The sequence below is a fragment of the Protopterus annectens genome, chromosome 9.part0 (genome assembly GCF_019279795.1).
Source record: "Protopterus annectens isolate FY-2018-M chromosome 9.part0, PAN1.0, whole genome shotgun sequence".
Lineage (NCBI taxonomy): Eukaryota > Metazoa > Chordata > Ceratodontiformes > Protopteridae > Protopterus > Protopterus annectens.
Genome location: NC_056743.1, coordinates 1,000,441,729 through 1,000,461,870, shown reverse-complemented (window position 1 = coordinate 1,000,461,870; position 20,142 = coordinate 1,000,441,729). Strand labels below are relative to the sequence as shown.

Here is a 20,142-nt window from a genome sequence, read left to right as displayed (position 1 = left end):
CTGATAACCTGACCTGAAAAACACTATGACCTACAACTGCAGCCAACAGGATGTACATATAAGGTCAGAGGGAAGGAGGGATGGTTGAAGATAAAGTAGAACTACTCAGATAGAATGTTATGGTGAGTACATAACTTCTTTATCTGAAGTAGTTTACTTCATTTGGTCTTCAACCTGTGGAATACAGTCCCAAGCTATTAAACTCCTGGGTGGCCCTCATGGAAGGATATTCCGGAGCAACGCAGAACCAACGGATGCTCTCCTTCTAGAAATCAAATCCAATTAAGTAGTTTACTTCATTTGGTCTTCAACCTGTGGGATAGAGTCCCAAGCTACTAAACTCCTGGGTGGCCCTCATGGAAGGATATTCCGGAGCAACGCGGAACCAAAGGATGCTCTCCTAAAAGTCAAATCCAATTTGTAGTGAGAAATAAAGGTATGAGATGAGGACCAAGTAGGTGCAGAACAAACATCATCCAATGAGACTCCAGACCAAAAGGCTGCAGAAGCAGCCATGGACCTAGTGGAAGGAGCTTTCACCTGACCCGGAGGAGACATGCCTTTGTCCTTATAGATCTGAAGGGTGCACGAAGAAATCCACCTAGCAATAGTGACCTTGGAGACAGGTTTACCCGAAAAGGGTTTATGAAAGGACTCAAACAGCTGACTGGATTTATGGAAATTTTTGGTCCTGTGTAAATGAAAGCGCAATTGTCTATGAACATCCAACAAGTGGAGTTTACATTCCATTTTGTTAGAAAAGTTAGGAAAGTAGACAGGTAAATTAATGGTTTGATTAACATTAACTGGTGATTCCACCATGGGAAGAAAGGATGGAGTGGTCCAAAGGGAAACCCTATCTTTGTGAAAAATCATATAAGGAACTTTGATGGTCAAGGCTTGCAGTTCTGAAACCCTTTTAGCAGAAGTGATAGCCATCAGAAATGCTGTTTTCCAAGATAAGAATTTTAGATCTGTGATTGCAGCGTTTTCAAAAGGCGGAGCGACCACAGCTTGAAAAACCATAGTCATGCCCCATGGTGGAACAGGATCCTTGACAAGGGGGCGTAACAGAAAAGTCCATTTAATAAAGGCTTTACACAGTCTGGAGGAGGCTAGCGAGGCAGAATTCTCACCCACATGAAAATGAGAAATGGCAGCCAGTTGAACTTTGATAGTAAAAGAACTAGCTCCCTGTTGAAAAATATTCGCTAGGAAATCAAGAATGGCAGAGATAGGAGCCGTGAAGGGGTCTAAACTACTTTGAAAGGCCCAAAAGGAAAACGTTTCCATTTGCTGCGATAAACCTTCCTGGTGGAAGACTTATGAGCAGCCATCAGAATAGACCTAACTGAAGATGATAATCCAGGAGTCCTAGCGATCATGGGGACTGCAGCAGCCAAGCTGTGAGATTCAAACTGTCCAGGTTTGGATGAGGAACCCCTGATGGGTGTGAAATCATATTCTGAATGGGATCCAAGATCCAGGACGGAGCGAGAAGGCGAGACCAAAGGAAGGGAAACCAAACCTGGTGAGGCTAAAACAGGGCAGTGAGGATCACTTTGCTCCTCAGTCGACGAGCTTTCTGTAGAAAACTCGGAAAAAGAGGTACTGGAGGGTAAGCATACAGAAGACCAAGAGGCCAAGCATGGACTACAGCACTTCTGGGGGACTCCCCCAAGTCCCCCAGCAAGGGGTTCAGAGCAAAAAAACTCACTGCACTTCGCGTTGGAAGGAGATGCGAAGAGATCGCAGCAAGGCTGACCCCACTCCAGGAAGATCTGCTCTGCTACTGAAAGATTCAGAGACCACTTGTAAGGCATCAGAATAGTCCGACTTAACCTGTCCGCTAGAATGTTGGACCGTCCGGGAATGTGCGTTGCTATGAGAAAACGACCAGTGGAGATCGCCCATTCCCACACTGTCATGCCCTCACGACAAAGGGGGTAAGATCTGGTCCCTCCCTGTTTGTTGATATACCAGACCACTGACATGTTGTCTGACTGAATTGCAATGGCTCCCAGAGGAAGAAAGGCATGAAGGGCCTGCAATGCTAAAAGGACCGCCCTCATCTCTAGAACGTTTATGTGCAAGCTGGTCTCTACAGGGGACCACTGGCCTTGGACTGCCCTGCCCGAACAATGCCCCCCCCCCACCCGAGTTGGGAGGCATCCATGGTCATTGTGGCTTGGACAGGGGCTGGAGCAAAGGCTCATCCCTCCAAGATCTCTGGAGAACACATCCACCATAGAAGGGACGAACAACAGACTAGACTGAGTTGTACTGGATACGACAATGGAGGTTCCAACAGGGACCATTGTACAACTAGTGTCCACTGTAGAATTCTCATATGTAACCGGGCGCATGGAAGAAGCGCTATGGTCGTCGACACTGAACCTAAGGCCCTCAACACGGATTCTGCCGATGGGAGATGAGAATGGTAGATCAGAGAGACATGCATCCTCAGGATTTGTACCCTCTCCAAGGTCAGGAAGAATTTGCACTGTAATGTGTCTATCCTTGCCCCAATGTAGTCCATCACCTGGACAGGATTTAGAAGTGATTTGGATACACTGATTGTGATCCCCAAATGCAGGGCAAGCTTTAAGAAATAATCCCTGGTTTAAGAAAGTAGACACCTGGTGGGAGCAGTGAGGAGCCAATCGTCCAGGTACGGATAGACCTGACTGCCCCAAAACCTCAGGTGAGCCGTTACTACCGCCATCACTTTGGTGAACACTCTGGGGGCTGTGGTGAGACCAAAGGGTAGGGCTTGAAATTGGTAATGATTGACTCCTAGCCAGAAGCGGAGGAACCTCCTGGAGCTTCTGTGCATCTTTACATGACAGTAAGCATCCTGGAGGTCTAAAGAGCACATCCAGTCTCTCTCTTGCAGGTACGGCATGATGGACTGTAGTGTGACCATCCGGAATTTTTCTTTGGCAACTGACAAGTTCAGGGTAGATAAGTCCCCTGTTTTCTTTGTCACCAAAAAGAACCTGGAGTATTACCCCGATCCGGACTGATCTGGGGGGATGGTTTTGATGGCTCATTTTTCTAGCAGCTTGGAAATTTCCTGTGCTGCTGCCTCCCCCCTTTGCGTGGGTGGTACGCCCAGGAGGTGTTTGGGAGGTTTGGGAGGAACCACAAAAGGAATGGAGTATCCTCTGGATATGAACTGAAGCACCCAGCAGTCTGATGTTATGGACTCCCATACCACCAGGTGCAAGGACAACCATCCCCTGACTGCATCCAGAGTAGAGCAGTCAAGCAATCCCTCAGGGTTACTGTCCTGGCCTGTCTGAGAAAGGTTCCCGAGTCCCAAAATTCCTCAGACCCCCCCCTCTGCCTCTGGCCTGGCATCCATTCTGTCCCCCTCTGCCTTTGGGGGAAGAAGAGCCATGAGTGTCCTGGGAATACTGACTTCCAGAACCACATCTTTTTTTTCCCCTCTCTGATTCCGGGAAAAGGACCTTTGAGGGTTCGAGAAGTGGATTCCAACTGCAGACAGTGTCTTCCCATCCTCCTCAATCTGGACTAAAGTCTCTTTGAAGGTCTTACCAAAGTGCGTAGAGCCATTGTAAGGGGCATTGGCAAAGGACGCCTTGTAAGATTCTGAAAGCTGACCTAGTATGAGCCAGGCGTTGCGCCTCATGGACACGCCGGACCCAGCTACCCTAGTCGCTCCTTCAGTGGCATGTGAAAGGAGTTGCATGGTCGTGCTGGAGATTGCTTTCAAAGTGGCCATCCTCTGGGAGAACGAATCCCTGTCCTCCTGCGACATAGAATTGGGGGGAAAATCCACCAGCTCCTTGACCAGGTCGCGCTGGAGTCTCATGACATGGGCCAGGTAGTTCAGCACCCTGATGGAAAAGGTCGCTGAAGCATAAACCCGCTTCCCTAAGCGGTCCATCATCCGTGACTCTCTGTCAAGAGGATGAACAGAGTAATGCTCTTGGGTTATTTCCTTCTTTGTGGCTGCTGCTACCACCATGGCATCTACGGGGGAGCCTGTGTTCCATGCTGGCCTATCTGATGGACTCAGGATCTTATCAGGACATTTAGGGATTGGTTCCATGGTGTTTGGCTCCTTCCAGGCCCAGGAGGTGACCAGGTCCACCAGGGGATCTGCGGGAGGGGACACCCAGGAAGAAGATGGGCCTGTGCCAAAAGCCTCCAGGAACACTGATTCATCATAAGAAGGTTTAGGGGCGGACCAACCTCCCCACTGGCATAGGATTTCCATGATGTCTCCAAAGAAGACATCCTTGGGAGGTGACTTGGGGGAACCTTCCCCATCATCCAAATCCATATCCTCGGTGAGGGACTCGGGGGAGTCCAAGTGCCTCCTCTTACACGTATGCTTGCAAGGCACATCTCTAGTGGGGCTTTCCTGGTGAACTCGCAAGCCACTTGTTCCTCAGGGGGAACAGTCTGGGGCTCCTCTAGCACAGGCTGTCTCGCTGAAAAAATGATAGGATGCGTAGACAGAGCCAAGGGGGTCGGGGCAGAATCCGAGGGGATAGTCAAGGATCTCTATCCAGAGGAGGGAACCCTTTCCACCACGTCTAACGCCGAGGGAGAACGAACCTCCTGGGTAGCCAAAACAGAAGCCTCTCTCCCCGGATCCGAAGTGAAAATCGGAGCCTAGCCCAAAGTGGACAGAGCTCCGTGGGTGGGAACTCAGCCCGACAACACTGGAGCCGATGAAAAAGTTCTGCTCCCTCAGATCTGGCACCCAGACTCTGGCTAAGAGAGCCACTCGGATCTGAACTGGTAGGATCAGACGCACTCAAGGCAGCTGTAGTCGAGGAAACAGGTTCTGTCGGCGCCGACCCCCTGACTAAAGCCATCCTCAGATCAGAGTACTCCGAAACCAGTGGACAGATCGGAGAAGGGGAAATTTGTGTGAAATAGGGAAGTGAGCTCCCCCCTCCACAGGGAGAGGGGGCTGGCAGGACCCCCATTTGGATTGGAGTAAGACTGAACCTCCTCATCATTTTATCCATGTCAACTTCCGGACAAACTCCGTGTGGACCTCGACGAGGCCACAGACTCTGACCTGGCGGGTCAAGGAAGAGAGGATGCGTTTCCTCCGGCTCTGGGGAAAATCTCGGAGACTGGAGCAGAGGGGAGTCACGGATCCTAGCCTGACTTTTGGTGGGAGTAGATGGAAAGTCCAGAGAGAAGAAGGTTTGTCCTTGTGCTCTCTCTCCTTCTCTCTGCCCCTTTTCCACTCCACTTCCACAGGTTTAGGGATGGGAATTTGAGTCCCAGCCTGGGAGGGAGGAGAAGCAAGGGCAAGAGAGGAAGGAGAGCCGGCCACAGCAGCTGCTGTGACCAGAGCTGTGGACGAGGCAGCAGCCTCAGAAGTGGAAAGAAGGCCTTTGAGGGCCAACTAAGCCTTTCTGTCTTTAATAGCATGCAGATAGTACACACTGTACTCAAGTGGGCAATGCCCAAGCACATCACACACAGAGTGTGGCCATCTGAAGGAGACAATTTATGGCCACACAGTGCACCTTTTAAATACAGGCTTTGGATCAGCCATAACTAAACAAGAAAAGCACACTAAAGAGGGGAAAAAAGGTGAAGAAAATAACCTATTTCCCAGTCACACAACCACTCACCACAAACTCAAGACACACAGAACACTGAGGGGGGAGGGGAAGCAATACAGACAACAAACTGACACTAGACTACTTAGAAAACTTTTTCTAACACATGACACACCAGCGAGGGGAGGAGGAGAGGGAACCTACACTAAACACCTAGATAGAAAATATTTGCAAAAAAGTTGCTTGTAAATACAAAAACCCACTCACTAACTCGGAGCTCAGGAGATCACGATGCTTCAGGTAAGCCATGGCAAATGAGATCTAGGGGTTGGAAGGTAGTGGAGGTATATTATGTGTAAGGGGCGGTGCTTGGAGCTTGGAGCAGATGCTAGTGAAATTGCGGGCTTGGATCCAATATGGATCCGGTATCCCACAGGTTGAAGACCAAATGAAGTAAACTACTTCAGATCTATTAATTAATTTTATCTTTTCCCAGTGCTTCCTGCCACATATGAACCTTCTCTCTTCACAGCCCCTGACTGGACATGCAAATTACTTGTGATGTCGGTGATAAACCTCAGGAAGGTCATCTGTAAAACTAAAGACAAGGAAGAGTCTAGTCTGAAATACTACAAATGAACTTTTTTGCCTTATTTTCTGTTTGTCTGTGTATCCTTTTTCCTCTGGAAGGCTAATCTGCAAGCAGTTGCACTTTTCTTTAATCTATGCACAGAAAGAACACTGCAGAGAAGTTACTGTATGGGCACAAGCTTATAAATATACGACGGAAACATTTCAAATCGGGAGTGACAAACAGATGTGGTTAAACCACAGACAAGGTTATTATTTGAGGGGGGGGGGGAGCTGTACACCTAATGTACAATTCTGGGTATTCACACACAAAAAATTTGTTTGTGGTTCTTTGTTTCAGTTATGCCTCTATACACTGGTTTCTGACATTAACATCAAATTCACAAATACTATGCAAACACTTTCTTAGTTTAATGACTGGTACTTTCAATCAGAAAACAAAGAATGACTGCTGCAAACTGGAGAAACACTAAATAACTTAGTACATGCAGTGTAACTGTCTCAAGTGTTTATTCATTAAACACAAATAAAAAAAGACAATGTTCACGTTAAAATTTGAGGGTTTTTTTTTTGCAATTATTTCTTTTATTCTTTAATTTATTTTAATTTTGTTTACTGGGATGGTCCGACTGGATGAGGTCAGTTTACAGGGGAGGCCCGGGGAGAAAAGCTCCAGTTACATTAGAACAACACATTACAGAAATATATAACCAATCAAGTATAAAGCACAGAGCCAGCAGAGCTTGGTTCCCAAAAACGAAAAAAATCAAGATAAAAGTACGTAGCATATAAATGCTTCCAGGAACCAGATGGCAAACATAAAGCTCTTCAAACCAGTTGTTTTTCAAATAATAACGATCCACTCGTATTCGTAAAAAAGGCACTGAATTTATTATAAACAGTAAGCGCTTTCGCCCGTAGGCTTCTTCAGACTTTAATGCTAACCCATATAAAATTAAAGTTTAAATATATATACTCGTCATCCTATTGGTCAGCCACAATTCCATGACCTCACTGTATGAACATTTTTCAAGAACACTCCAGTATTCTAATAAAATTCATTAAAAGACATATTTTAAACTCATACTGAACAACAGTAGTACATATTAAGAAATAACATTTAAATGAAATGTGTTACTATCATGTTATAATATACATGAATAAATAGTTAAAGCAATAAATATTGTCAGAGATGACTAAACCTAATGATGTGCTTCAGTGCACGGACAATAAAACTTTTTTGTTGCACAAAACGTTACAGTGACCATTTATAACGAGAACAACTTAATTTCTCTACTCCTACAAAATGAGTGATGCGTGCATATTGTCAGTGGTATATACCACAAAACATAAAATCTATAGTTCGTATTTGGAAACGCAACCAAAGGTACATGGTATGTCTCCAAGTACATAAACACTGACACTCAAATTCTCTGGGCACAATTATAGATATAGTAAATGTACACACACTATCATCATATTACTTAAACTCATAATTTATAAAAGATGCATAAGGAAGATCTCAGTGAGATAAAAAGGTCTCTTATATAATACACGCAACAAGAGCCATGCATATAGACTCGCGTACTACGCACATGAGCTCTTCTAAGTCAGGGTGAGTGTATAAATCATATAAACATTAATACTAAGATAAAACGTTACCTAAAACTATAACGCACCATAGATATATATATATATATATATATATATATATATATATATATATATATAGTACTTCATGGACATCATAACTTAAAAAGAAACTATCAACTTCTAACCAGCAACAAACAACTGTTATAACAAGACACACTAAAAGATTAAAATCAAATATAAACATGTCATAATGTAAACCTAACAAACCCTGAATAAAATGGGATGTTATCTATTAATATCATTTAACTAAAACAAAACCAGTACAAGATGTATCCATATCAATTCTAAACATGCCTACATTGCACCAAATTACCAATACTCACTATAGACACAGGGAACATTATTTAACTCCTAGGTCTATGAAGTCTCTTCTTTTTTAGAATCGGCTTCACCTGTATTTTATCATTAAGACCAGGGAATAGATCGGCCCTGCATCTAATGATCCATCTAAGTTCAGTCTCCAAGGTATAATTAATAAGATCACCACCCCTCCTGCTTGAAAAAACCTTTTGAAGTACGCAGAATGTAAAAGTATGTGTTGGTCCTGCTGCTTGGCAGTGTTTGGAAAGAGCATTATTTAATGACCCTATCCTCATATGGTATGTGTGTTCCCTGATACGTTCTTTCAATGTTCTATTAAGTCTTGCCAATGTAGAATGACTCACATGCCGTACACCTAGCTAAATATACCACATTGGTACTAGTACAGCACGTCCCCGTTGATAATACAGAAATAAACATATAATACAATGCATAGGAAGTAGTATCGATTAAACTAGTAGTTTCTAGAAAGAAGTCATAAAGAAATTAAAAACAGTAGACAATTGCAAAAAATATTTACATATGTACATTTAGTTTGCAAAGAGCAACAGTCAAATTTTAACAGGTACATGTTTTCCGTGGATAATATTTTGAGGAAACATATTTATTGGGGCATGAAAAAAGAGAGATAGGAGATGGTTGTAGAGGTAACAGATTGTGGACTATGTGGAGAGAACAGAGAAGGTTCATATGTGGACTATGTAGAGAGAAGAGAGAAGGTTCATATGTGGCAGGAAGCACTGGGAAAAGATAAAATGAATTAATAGGTCTGAAGTAGTTTACTTCATTTGGTCTTCAACCTGTGGGATACCGGATCCATATTGGATCCGAGCCAGCAATTTCACTAGCATCTGCTCCGAGCTCCAAGCACCTCCCTTTACACATGATTACAAATCCTGCATGAATTCTGGAAGTATGGAAGCCCCTGCTCAGTGATAGAATGTTACTGATCCATTCTGTCCTATTAAACCCTTTATTACACATACTATGTGAAAATGAGTAACAGTACGATCTTATCGGTTTAAAAAAGAGCATCTTCCAATTTTTGTCTTATATTATTTTACAAGATCCATGGAAACATCAAATGCATATGCATCTTGCCCAGTATGAGAAATCTTTCTAATCTCCCTATATTCAGAGAAGTCATACTAAAACACTTTCTTTTCCCTTTACTTATAACTCATCATAAACTCCCAAGCAGTTTCTGCTGACATTCACAGTACACAAGTACCTAATGCCCAATATTAGAAATCATCTCAAACTTCCCTTTTCAAAAATGGTTTACTAACAAAACACCTGTTGATAAATACCTATTAATAAAAACAAATAACTTCAGTATAAATAACCACTCCAACCATATATTAGTCCTTCACATCTCATTTGGTCAACTCTTTTACTGTTCCTTTTTGTAAAAGGGGAAAAAAGGCAAATATGAAAGTGCATGTGTGTGTGTGTGCGTGAAAAACATGGAACTTCAAATAAAGGCTGCAAAAGCTTTACAATGTTAGCCTGTCGCCATACAAATGATCAACAGAAGCTAAACACATAACAATGGGAAAAAAGCACAATAAACAGCCACCACTCTTAATGGGGATAGCTCGAGTCTTCTGAATAAGATCAGCAATGTAAAAACAATGCAAAACTCACCTTTTAACTGAGGTAACAGAATAAACAAGAACGTAACCATGAATGTCCATAGAGTGCGACTGAGGAAAAATGGAGTATTCATCCTACAAAACAAAAATTATGACAAACTGTAACAAAATATACCACTAACAATAGGACTAAGAGTTGGTCCCTAAACCATGATGTACAAAGTACAGTTTTGTACCTACCATAAACATAGATGTTAGAGTGCTAATACAGCTGCAGTCATAACAGATGGGTTCTCCTGCCATCAGGCGGGTCCTCGGTCGGCCGAATTCCAAAGTCTAGGTCCGGCGTCAGTTGTCGTTGCTTCTTCCCTGACGTCAGTGCGACAGGGGTATAAAGAAAAGTACAGTTTTGTGCCTACCATAAATGTAGATGTCCGATAGGTATGCATCTGCAGTCATCATATATGGGTTGTCTTGCCTCAGGCAGCCCTTCGGTCGGCCGGATTCCAAAGTCTGGGTCCGGCGTCAGCTGATGTCGCCCCTTCCCCAACGTCAGAGCGCCTGGGGTATAAAAGCGTCAGCCGACGCCCATCTTCCTCAGTTTTTCTTGCCCCAGATGCCAGGTGCCCTCTAAGGAAGGCTAAAATTTGGAGAAATGCAATAAATTCCAAACATGCACAAAAATATATATACATATATAAAAACAAATGCACCATAATAGATAACCCCAGCTAGCTATGAGAGGGGAATGTACCCTAGAAATACCATAGAGGGGAAGGAGGGAGGGTAAACCTGACTGCAGATGCATACCTATCGGACATCTACATTTATGGTAGGTACAAAACTGTACTATGTCCTTCAAGGATGCATCTGCAGTCATCACATATGGGTAGAATACCATACCCAATCTGGGGGTGGAGGATCTATGTAATGGATGGTGTAGCTAAAATGCCCTGCAGGACTGCCGTAGCAAAGCCTGCTCTGGATCTGGAATATAAAGGTAAGTTGTAATGTTTGGAAAATGTATGCACGGAGCTCCATGTAGCAGCTTCTAAAATGTCCTTGGCAGCCACCCCTCTTAAGAAGGCTGTGGAGGTGGCTGTGGCTCTGGTCGAATGAGGTCTAATGTTAGCTGGCACAGTTTTTCCATGAAAGGAGTAACAGAAAAGTACAGTTTTGTACCTACCATAAATGTAGATGTCCGATAGACATGCAACTGCAGTCATAACATGTGGGTTGTCCTGTCTCAGGCAGCCCTCGGTCGGCCGGACTCCAAAGTCTGGATCCGACGTCGGCTGATGTCGCATTTCTCTCCGACGTCAGAGCGGCTGGAGTACATAAGCATCAGCCGACGCCATTTTCTTCAGTGTTTCTTGCCCCAGATGCCAGGTGCCCTCCAAGGAAGGCTGTAATCAAATTGGAAGACAAAAACAGGATTCTAAACAAATAAATGAGCAATAAAACAAATACACCATAACAGATATCCCCAGCTAAGAGTAACAGGGATAGGAGTGGATCCTAGGCATAGAGGGGTATGGAGGGAGGGAAAATCCGACTGCAGTTGCATGTCTATCGGGCATCTACATTTATGGTAGGTACAAAACTGTACTGTGTCCTTCAAGAATGCAACTGCAGTCAAAGTACAGTTTTGTACCTACCATAAATGTAGATGTCCGAACAGGATAGCATCTGCAGTCATAACAAATGGGTTGTCCTGTCGTCAGGCAGCCCCTCGGTCGGCCGGATTCCAAAGTCTGGGTCCGGCTTCGGCTGATGTCGCACTTCACCCGACGTCATCTCTGCTGGTCTTCGGGTATAAAGGCATCAGCCGACGCCATTTTCCTCAGTCTTTCTTATAGACCTATTCGCATCCCCACTCAATCACCAGCTCAAAAAATTCTGCACAAGGACATGCCACCCACCAGCATGGAAGGTGGACTCTCTATCCTTCAGTTGGAAAGGCCTGACAGCATATGCATTTCCACCTCTTCCTTTGATGCACAAGGTACTACTGAAAATCAAAGAGGAACGTCCAAGGATAATTCTGATAGCTCCGAATTGGCCAAGACAACACTGGTATCCTTTGCTGAGGAGCATGTCTCAGGGGAGCTCTGCTCTAGGTCTCTTTTCTGGAGGCTGAGAGGCCCTGTCTGGGTGAGATTGGGATCCCCTAATTAAGGAGATTAAATCCTCTGCCAGAGTAAGCATTTGTGAACTAGAAGTGGGCCTATGTGAGGGGGTCTTAACAGGCACTGATTTAACAGTTTTGGCTGCTTTAGCCCTGGCAAAGGCCTTTATAGACATGGCTGCAGGAGGCCTAGCAGCACCACGTGCTGGGGTAGAGACATCCAAAGGGATGGTGTCTGATAATTCACTAGGAACCACAGTAGTAGGCAAAACTTCAGAGGCCGATTCAACTAAGGTAGCAGGAGCCTCAGTAGTAGTCATGGATTCGGCTGAAGATTGACCCGTTTTCTCGGTTTCGGCCGAAACCGAGACACTCGCGGCTTGCTTAACAGTGGTTTCGGCCGAAACCGCGGACCGCGAGTGTCGGTCTTTTTCTTTGCGTTTTTTAACAATTTGGATAGTCGGAGGATCCGACGGCATAATGTACGCAAAATCTGAGCCGAAAAAACTGTTCAGCAAACTCCGACCGACGCCTAAGCGTTCGTCGGTTGAAGGAAGCACAGGCTAAAAGTACAGTTTTGTACCTACCATAAATGTAGATGTCCGAACTGGATAGCATCTGCAGTCATAACAAATGGGTTGTCCTGTCGTCAGGCAGCCCTTCGGTCGGCCGGATTCCAAAGTCTGGGTCCGGCTTCGGCTGATGTCGCACTTCACCCGACGTCATCTCTGCTGGTCTTCGGGTATAAAGGCATCAGCCGACGCCATTTTCCTCAGTGTTTCTTGCCCCAGATGCCAGTTGCCCTCTTGGAAGGCTAAATTTTGGATAAATGCCAATGTTTCCAAAAAAGTAGAAGGCAAACACAAAAATAAGCATGTATGTACATATATACAAACAAATACACCATAAGAGACTCCCCCCAGCTAGCTATTAGGAGGGTAAATACCCTAGGAGTACCACAGAGGGGAAGGAGGGTGGGTAATCCTGACTGCAGATGCTATCCAGTTCGGACATCTACATTTATGGTAGGTACAAAACTGTACTATGTCCTTCATGGATGCATCTGCAGTCATAACAAATGTTTAGAATACCATAGCCAAACTAGGGGTGGAGGAAGAAAATTTATGGTGTAGTTAGGATCCCTTGCAGTACAGCAGTGGCAAACCCTGCTCGGGATCTAGAGTATAGAGGTAAATTATAATGCTTGGCAAATGTATGCACGGAGGTCCAAGTAGCCGCCTCAATAATGTCTTTGGTTGCCACTCCTCGTAAGAAAGCTGTGGTAGTGGCTGTAGCCCTTGTAGAATGAGGTCTTATGTTCTGTGGAATTGGTTTTCCATGGTAGGAGTAACAGAATCTTATGCAATTTCCTATCCATTTGGAGATTGTCTGTTTGGAAATTGCTTTTCCTTCCCTTCCTGTTGCATAGGCTACTAAAAGCTGGTCAGTTTTTCTGTTACTTTTGGTTCTGTCCAGGTAGTAGCGTAACTGCCTATGTACATCCAAGGTATGCAGCAGTCTTTCCCCCCTGTTCTGTGGATTGGGAAAGAAGGTAGGTAGGTGGATTGCCTGGTTAAAAACACTCTGGATACCACCTTAGGCATAAATGTAGGATTAGTTCTCATGGACACCCTATCTTGATGGAAGATTAGGAAGGGTTGCACTGCCATTAAGGCCTGTAGTTCCGAAACCCTCCTTGCTGAGGTAATTGCCAGTAGGAAGGCAGTTTTCCATGACAGGTGTTGCAGATCTGCTGTTGCTGCTGGTTCAAACGGAGGGAGTGTCAACTTCTCTAGCACAAAGTTCAAGTCCCATGCTGGTAATGGTGGTTTCCTAGGAGGTTTTACATTCTTGATCCCTCTGAGGAACTGCCTGAGTAGAGGATGCGAAAAGACAGGTGGATTGAAGCTGTATTCTGCTGAAATAGCTGATGCATGTATCTTGATGGAGGAATAGGACAGGCCTGTATGTAGAAGCTCTGCCAAGTACTCCAGAATGTTAGCAATATCTATGTTCGACACATCTTTTCCTCTTTCAGAACTCCAAATGACAAACCTTTTCCATTTTCCTGCATAGTTCCTTCTTGTTGAAGGTCTGCGGGCTTCAAGGATAATGTCTTTAACCCTTTGGGAAAGGTCTGGGTTAGTTGCTGCTATGTGATGTTCCAGGCAGTCAGTTGCAAGGTTTTTAGGTTTGGATGCATGATGTTGTAGTTGTTCTGAGTTAACATCAAAGGCATCAGGGTTATTGACCACATTCTCTCCCGAGACATGCTCCTCAGCAATGGGTACCAGTGTTGTCTTGGCCAATTCGAGCTATCAGGATTATCCTTGGACGTTCCTCTTTGATTTTCAGTAGTACCTTGTGCATCAAGGGAAGAGGTGGAAATGCATATGCTGTCAGGCCTTTCCAGCTGAAGGATAGAGAGTCCACCTTCCATGCAAGTGGGTGGAATGTCCTTGTGCAGAATTTTTTTGAGCTGGTGATTGAGTGGGGATGCGAATAGATCTATTTGTGGCATTCCCCATTTCTTTGTGATGGCCTTGAAGATGTCCGGGTGTAGCATCCATTCGTGAGCATCCGAGGTGGTTCTGCTTAACATGTCTGCTAGGGTGTTCTCTTTTCCCGGCACAAATATTGCCTGTAACTGGATGTTGTAGCTGAGAGCCAGATTCCAAAGGTCCAAAGTCATTTTGCATAGGGGGTATGAATGAGTGCCTCCCTGTTTGTTGATGTACCACATGACTGTGGTGTTGTCTGTCCTTCTCATCAAATGGCCTTCTTTGAGGAATGGTCTGAATTTTTGGATTGCCAGTTTTACTGCCAGCATTTCTTTTTGGTTTATGTGCAGGTGCAACTGGTCTTGAGTCCACAATCCTTGTATGCATTTGTCCAGCATGTGCGCCCCCCATCCTAGGTCTGAGGCGTCCGTTGTGATGGTTTGGCTTGCTCGAAAGTTGTGGAAGGGTAAGCCTGGGTTTGACTGGCATGCTTGGGCCCACCATAGGAACTCCTGTTTTAGGCATGGGATTAGTGGGATTTCTGTTTCTAAGCTGTGCCTGTGCTGAGACCATAAATTCTTTAGGTACCACTGTAGCTTTCTCATATGCAGTCTGGCATGTGGGACCAAGATTATGCATGATGCCATGAAGCCCAAGGCCTGCAGAACTTTTCTTCCTGTTAGTTTGTTCTGCTTTGTTAATGCCAAGAAGTAAAGAGGGAGTTCTTTTTGTTTTTCTGCAGTTAGGAATGCCATTTGTTTTACTGTGTCCAATTCAGCACAAGAATGTTCTTGTTTGGGATGGTATCAGCCTTGACTTTTGTAAATTGACTGTGTATCCCAGGGCTTGTAGCAAGTAAATGACCCTTTGTAAATCTGTTGTCAGCTTGCTTTTGTTGTCCGCTTGTAACAGGCAGTCGTCCAGGTATGGATAAATTTGGATTCCCTGTAGTCTGCAGTGAGCGATTACTGATGCCAGGCATTTTGTGAATACTCTGGGCGCAGTAGATAAGCCAAAGGGCAATGCTGAGAATTGATAATGCTCTGATCCTGCAAGAAATCTGAGGTATCTTCTGCAAATTGGTCGAATGGGGACGTGCAGGTATGCCTCCTTGAGATCTAGAGTTACCAGCCAACACTCCTTGCCCAGCATGGGAAGAAGTTGCTGTAGGGTCAGCATTTTGAATTTTGGGACAATGATGTATGTGTTTAAGACGGACAGGTCGAGAATAGGTCTCCAACTTTTCTCTTTCTTGGTACTAGGAAGAGTCTGGAGTAGAATCCTTTGCCCTGTTCTGTTATTGGTACTCTTTCCACAGCTCTCATCTTTGTTAATTTCGCTATGTGCTGTAGAGCTTCTATTTTTTGATTTGGAGGTAGGTTTGGCATTCCTCTTTTTACTGGTAAGGTGTGGAAGTGGAACCGGTATCCTTGGTCTATGGTTTGCAAAATCCACTTGTCTTTTGTGATATAGTGCCAATTTTTCGAAAATAAGGCTAACTTTCCGCCTAAAGGTGCTGCTATTTGCTCCCTGGTAGGCGGTGTCAGAGCCAAGTCACTGATTGTCCTGTTGCAGTGGCAGTGGTTGTGTCTGTGCCTCGGTTATTGCCTTGCCACTGTCGCCCTCTGTAGGCACCTCCTCTGGATTGATTTCTGCCTCTAGAGCGTCTATTCCTGCCCCTTTGGGATTTTGTGGAGTCTGGAAAGGACCAATTTTTGGCAGGCCAGTTCCTGCTAAACCTTGGGGGCTGAACCTGTAAGAAATCTTTAACTGTTTGTACAGATTTTGCCTTTTCTTCCATTTTCTTCATTACTTGCTGGGCAGGTGTACCAAATAGACTGGCCTTATCCATAGGAGCATCTAACAGCTTTGCTTTAACATGATCCGGTAAGACCTGTTCTTTCAACCATGCATGCCTTCTTATCACTGTGCCAGTCATGGCTGATCTAAATGAAGCCTCCAGTGCATCATAGCCACATTTTAAGGAATGGTTACTAACCTGTTGGATATTATTCACCATTTCGAATACATATTTCTTATCCAAGGATTCATCAGAGGACAGTTTCTTAGTTAACTGATCAAGCATAAACTCTTGGTATTGGATCATATGAAACTGACAGTTTAAAGCTCTAGCTGAGAGAGTAACAGAGGTGTAAACTTTTTTCCCCCATCTCTCTAAGGACCTGGATTCCCTTTCAGAAGGAATAGGGTTTTTTGCTGTGGTCGAGGCTACTGCCTTAAGCCCCTGGGATATAGTTTCGGGATCTGCAAGTGGGGCCTTGTATAGGTGGTGATGAGTGTCTGGCACCCTGTAAAATCTATCTGGTTTGGCAGGGGCTGGAGGTAAAGAATCAGGAGCAGTGCAAACATCATTAAATGCATCATCCACAACAGGCAGTACAGGAGGTATAGCCAAGGGCCTATGTTGTGGTAAGTGCAGAAAAGTCCTAAGCCTTTTCTTGAATCTGAGAAATCTTGTCCCTGCCATTGGAATTGTTCTCTCATGGCATGTAAGGTTTCCCCAAAGGAAAATTCCTCTGGTGGAGAGGCAGCTGGAATGGATTCTTCAGCATCGGAATCTTCATAAGTAGAAAAGGAGCCTCTGGCTGGTCTGCAATGTCTGAGTCATCCGCAGAATCATCAGAGGACACTGGCTCGGGGCTCTGCTCTAAGTCTCTTTCTGGGGCTGAGAGGCCCTGTCTGGGTGAGATTGGGATCCCCTAATTAAGGATATTAAATCTTCTGCCAGAGTAAGCATTTGTGAACTTGAAGTGGGCCTGTGTGAGGGGGGCTTAACAGGCACTGATTTAACAGATTTGGCTGCTTTAGCCCTGGCAAAGGCCTTAATAGACATGGCTGCAGGAGGCCTAGCAGCACCACGTGCTGGGGTAGAGACATCCAAAGGGATGGTGTCTGATAAATCACTAGGAACCACAGTTGTAGGCAAAATTTCTGAGGCCGATTCAACTAAGGTAGCAGGAGCCTCAGTAGTAGTCATGGATTCGGCTGAAGATTGATCAGTTTTCTCGGTTTCGGCCGAAACCGAGACACTCATGCTTGCTTAACCATGGTTTCGCCAGAATCGGACCGCGAGTGTCGGTCTTTTCTTTGCTTTTAACAATTTGGGTAGTCGGAGGATCCGACGGCATAATGTACGCAAAATCTGAGCCGAAAACTGTTCAGCAAACTCCGACCGACGCCTAAGCGTTGTCGGTTGAAGGAAGCACAGGCCGAACAGGCTGCTACGCCGTGGTCTGGGCCTAAGCAAGGCAGACAGTAAGAGTGGAAATCTTTATGAGGTATTTGTTTCCCACAAGTTAAACAGTTATTGACTTTTTCTGACATCGGCTGAGGCAAGAAAGAGTCCCCAACGGGTACTTAGCTTTTAGAAGTCTTCAAGTAGTATTCGGTAGTAGTAATCTCTGGATCTGACCGACCGGCACTTGCGAACAGCTTCTGCTTGGCGCGGCAAGTAAGACTGAGGAAAATGGCGTCGGCTGATGCCTTTATACCCGAAGACCAGCAGAGATGACGTCGGGTGAAGTGCGACATCAGCCGAAGCCGGACCCAGACTTTGGAATCCGGCCGACCGAAGGGCTGCCTGACGACAGGACAACCCATTTGTTATGACTGCAGATGCATCCATGAAGGACATCAGGCTGCTACGTCGTGGTCTGGGCCTAAACAAGGTAGGCAGTAAGAGTGGAAATCTTTATGAGGTATTTGTTTCCCACAAGTTAAACAGTTATTTACTTTTTCTGACATCGGCTGAGGCAAGAAAGAGTCCCCAACGGGGTACTTAGCTTTTTAGAAGTCTTCGAAGTAGTATTCGGTAGTAGTAATCTCTGGATCTGACCGACCGGCACTTGAACAGCTTCTGCTTCGCCACGCGCAAGAAAGACTGAGGAAAATGGCGTCGGCTGATGCCTTTATACCCGAAGACCAGCAGAGATGACGTCGGGTGAAGTGCGACATCAGCCGAAGCCGGACCCAGACTTTGGAATCCGGCCGACCGAGGGGCTGCCTGACGACAGGAAAACCCATTTGTTATGACTGCAGATGCATCCTTGAAGGACATCATGTGGGTAGAATACCATAGCTTAGCTGGGGGAGGAGGTATGCACTAGGAAAGAGATGGTGTGGCAATCAACCCCTGCAGGACTGCCGAAGCAATGCCTGCTCTGGATCTGGAATATAGAGGGAGATTGTAGTGTTTGGAGAATGTATGCACGGAGCTCCATGTAGCAGCTTCTAGAATGTCCTTGGTAGGCACCCCTCTTAAAAATGCTGTAGAGGTGGCTGTAGCTCTGGTGGAATGTGGTCTGACATTGGCTGGAACAGTCTTTCCATGAAAGGAATAACAGAATCTGATGCAATGTCCAATCCATTTAGAAATAGTCTGTTTTGAAATTGCTTTTCCTTGGACTGCAGGGGCGTAAGCTACAAAACGTTGTTCAGACTTCCTACTGGCCTTGGTTCTGTCCAGGTAGTATCGGTTGTCTGTGAATGTCCAAGGTATGCAAAAGTCTTTCCCCCTTATTCCCAGGATTGGGGAAGAAAGCAGGCAGATGAATGGCTTGATTTAGAGAAACCCTAGATACCACCTTTGGCATAAAAGTAGGGTTGGTCCTTAATGAAACTCTGACTCTGTGGAAAATAATAAAGGGTGGTATTGCCATTAGGGCCTGTAGCTCCGAAACCCTTCTTGCTGAGGTAATTGCCAACAGGAAAGCGGTCTTCCATGAGAGAAATTGCAAGTCAACTGAAGCTGCTGGCTCAAAAGGAGGTAGAGTCAGTTTTTCTAAGACAAAATTGAGGTCCCAGGCTGGCACTGGGGCCTTTCTTGGTGGCTTAATGTTCTTGATTCCCCTGAGGAATTGTCTTAGTAAGGGGTGAGAGAAAACAGGAGGATCAGTTTTGTACCTAGCTGAAATAGCAGATGCATGTATCTTTATGGAAGAATATGAGAGGCCGTTCTTTAACATATCTGCCAAATATTCCAAAATAAGTGGGATGTTCAGTAATGATGCATCATGTCCCTTGCTGGTATTCCAATTGCTGAATCTTTTCCACTTTGCTAAGTAAATCTTTCTGGTGGATGGTCTTCGAGCCTCTGTTAGTAGCTGCTGAACTTCCTTGGAGAGAGATAAGCTGAAGTTATTTAGAGGATCTCCCAGGCTGTTAGCTGCAGTGTCTGAAGGTTTGGATGCAGTGTTTCGAAGTTGTGTTGAGTCAAAAGTAGAGGCCACTGAGGGAGGGCCCACCTCCTGGTGTGACATATGCTCCGTAGTAGTGGGTACCAGTGTTGTCTTGGCCAATCCGGAGCTATTATGATTCCCTTGGGCTTCTCTGCTTTGATCTTTAGTAATACTGAGGTCATCAGTGGCAGAGGTGGGAATGCATAGATTGCTAGGGAGTTCCAGTTGAATGAGAGGGCATCTGTTTTCCAAGCTTTTGGATGGTATGTCCTTGTGCAAAATTTTGGTAGAAGATGGTTAAGGTGAGAGGCAAATAGGTTCACTTCTGGCTTGCCCCATGTCGAAGTGAGTTGTCTGAAGGCCTTCGGATGTAACCTCCACTCGTGTGGATCTGTGAAATTCCTGCTTAGGCTGTCCGCCAACACATTGTCTTTTCCTGGAACAAACTGGGATTGTAACTGGATGTTTAGGCTCAGTGATTTCTCCCAAAGCTGCATTGTCAGTCTGCAAAGGGGGTAAGAGTGAGTGCCCCCCTGCTTGTTTATGTACGACATCACAGTGGTGTTGTCTGTCCATATCATTAAATGGCCTTGCTGG

General features: G+C 45.1%; 1 protein-coding gene across 1 annotated transcript in view; it reads right to left on the bottom strand.

Moving 5' to 3' along the window:
- Positions 1 to 20,142, bottom strand: part of RHEBL1 (RHEB like 1) — a 918,240-nt gene that overhangs the window by 594,198 nt on the left and 303,900 nt on the right. Inside the window, exon 4 of the mRNA XM_044083781.1 lies at positions 9,771 to 9,853. Coding sequence (XP_043939716.1) covers positions 9,771 to 9,853 — 83 coding nt within the window. The remainder of the gene's footprint in view (positions 1 to 9,770; positions 9,854 to 20,142) is intronic.